The following is a 2,500-nucleotide window of genomic DNA, read 5'->3' as shown; positions in this document are numbered from 1 at the left end:
TCCTGGGGGGTCAATCTCTTGGTGTGGAGTTTGATATTGCATTTTCAACCTTGGACGTTTATTTCATTTATCCATTGTTATTTATTTAAATTCTTTGTTTGCCCCGATGATTGGGAATTGTAAAAAAGGTTTTATGATTTTCATTATTGACAAGACGATGAGGTTATAACGATGATATTGATAATGATTAAAATCGTGGATATAATGATAATAGCAATAATAATTATGGTAACGATAATAATGATTAGGTCGATGAAAAAGGGGAAAACAACAACAGCAATAATATCAATAAAAAATAAAACAATAATAATGACAGTGATAAAAACGATATCTGTAATAATGATACCATGGTAGTGATGAAATAATAATAATTATTATTACGATAATGATAATATAATATATAATATATATATATATATATATATATATATATATATATATATATATATATATATATATATATATATATATATACATATATATAAGTGAAGCAATTCACTGCTGTTGAAGTGAAACAATTTACTGTTTCTAGTAACACACTTGAAATAAATATACTTCATCGGGTTGGTATTTATAATTTAAGCTTTAAAAACAAGGCGTTGCATCAGCGATGGCAAAGGGATATACATAAATAACAACCCTTTTTTCTCGGAAGGAAATATTTTTTATGTGCAATAAAACCACCACCCTTGACATTGAATGGGAAAGGAACCACACACTCAGCTGACAAATAACATGGTATGATATAATTACATCAACTGGAAGAGCCCAGAGAACCTTATACATTTAGTTGGCGCATCCGCGAGCCGAAGGAGTGGGCTTATTCTGCGCCGCCAGCACAAGGATCTGCCAACAGCGAGGATAGCGACGTTGCAGAGTGGAGACCATCTGGAGAAGGTTCCTGTTCTCTCGCGGTGAACACCTGAAACACCTTTCGCCTCTTGCGACAATGGGGATGTATGTGCGCAGCTGAAGGCCTCTCGTGTCGCAGCTCCCCTGGCCGGAGGCGCACGACGCGTAATACTCCACCTTGCGAGGAGAGTCCAGCTCGGCCGCCACGATTCGCCAATCCACGTCCAGAGCCTGACCTTCCACACTCGCAGCTGCTGCTAATAACACCACCACGGAAATGAGTGCGAGTTTCATGTTTCTGTAACTGTCGCTTTCTATCTGCAGTATCTATCAGTATCCTTCTTATTTCGCAGTTACAGTGTGATCTGTTCCTAAGATCGAAAGCTTATTAACCTGCACGAGTTCACAATTCCCACATGACATGGGGACGCGGAGAAGCAGTACCCATTCCATCGACCAGGAATTTCATTATCTGAATAGGAGGTATTAAAGAAATATTTTCTTTCTCTTGATAAAATAATATCGTGAAAATGATGTATAGATATTACGAATACATGCGCCAATTAAATTTTAAGGAAAAAGAAAAGATATACAAAATAATCGTTGAAAATAATAACCAACATTAACAGATAAGTGTATGATTAAAGTAAGAAATCCTTCAGTCGCAACAGTTTATGTAGCTAATGTATTCACTTTTTACCATCAAACATTTGGCATTCTATTGAGCATCTTTTTGCATTTAATTAAGTCCGCCAATCTACACATATATAATGTAAACACAGTAATTAACAGGCACAATGTGATTCAGAACTGAGATGAAATTGGAGTCATTAAATTCATAAGGATATGTTTTAGAATGCATTCATAGACGACCTAAATAGTTTGCAAAAAAATCTTTATTGATTTTTAGGGGGAAGAGGATAAATACGTGGGGAATATAGATATTACTTATGCATGACAGATACCGTGTGTTCCTGTACTACTTTGAATAAAAACGTATATGTGCAGAAAGAAAACAAAATTATTCACAATTAATAACACAATTAATGGAATGACATTTACAAGAACTCGAACAATTTGCACTTTACTTCCCAAATATTCAATTTCGTTGATAAGATACTTGTATACTTTTTTGTACTTGTGTACATCATGTTTATGTGTCTGCATTGTATTTTTGACTGAATCATATATATCAAGTGATTTACATTGCCGCTTTCGTCCAGAAGGGAATGAGAAATAATGGTTAGGTTTTGTAACAAGAGATGATTTGCAGATTAAAATATTATTAATATGATATCTCTTGCACATACTCTTATTATCTATGTTTTAAAAAGTCATAACTTTAATACATATAAAAAATAATGAATAAATAAGCAAATACGTACATAATTTAAATTATTATAATTATCAATAAGTTATGACTGCAGATCACAACACATTTATATTGTATTTGCCGAGGTACTGATATTTTAATACACAGACTCTCCTATGAACATGATGGTCACATTGGACTAATTAAACCTCAATAAGATTGTTAGTATTTAAGCGACAATATGCGTATTTTTACTACATTAACAATCAACACTAAAATGAGTCAAGCCTGCCCTCCTCACCTGCCAAACCGACATGCACTCATACCGGACGAATC

The 2,500-nt window shown here is 33.9% G+C and overlaps 1 protein-coding gene across 1 annotated transcript; it reads right to left on the bottom strand.

Moving 5' to 3' along the window:
- Positions 1-717: 717 nt before the first annotated feature.
- On the bottom strand, positions 718-1,198 carry LOC119568244. Its single transcript, XM_037916700.1, has one exon. It carries the CDS (start codon positions 1,144-1,146, stop codon positions 787-789), a length of 360 nt encoding a protein of 119 aa, XP_037772628.1. The 5' UTR covers positions 1,147-1,198; the 3' UTR covers positions 718-786.
- Between the last annotated feature and the right edge of the window lie 1,302 nt (positions 1,199-2,500).

The sequence above is a fragment of the Penaeus monodon genome, chromosome 43 (assembly GCF_015228065.2).
Source record: "Penaeus monodon isolate SGIC_2016 chromosome 43, NSTDA_Pmon_1, whole genome shotgun sequence".
NCBI lineage: Eukaryota > Metazoa > Arthropoda > Malacostraca > Decapoda > Penaeidae > Penaeus > Penaeus monodon.
Note: the sequence above shows the minus strand (reverse complement) of the source record. Positions and strands in the feature narration are given on the sequence as shown.

Excerpts from the sequence above, each read along its gene's own strand:
- LOC119568244 (XM_037916700.1), bottom strand. The coding sequence starts at position 1,146 with ATGAAACTCGCACTCATTTCCGTGGTGGTGTTATTAGCAGCAGCTGCG.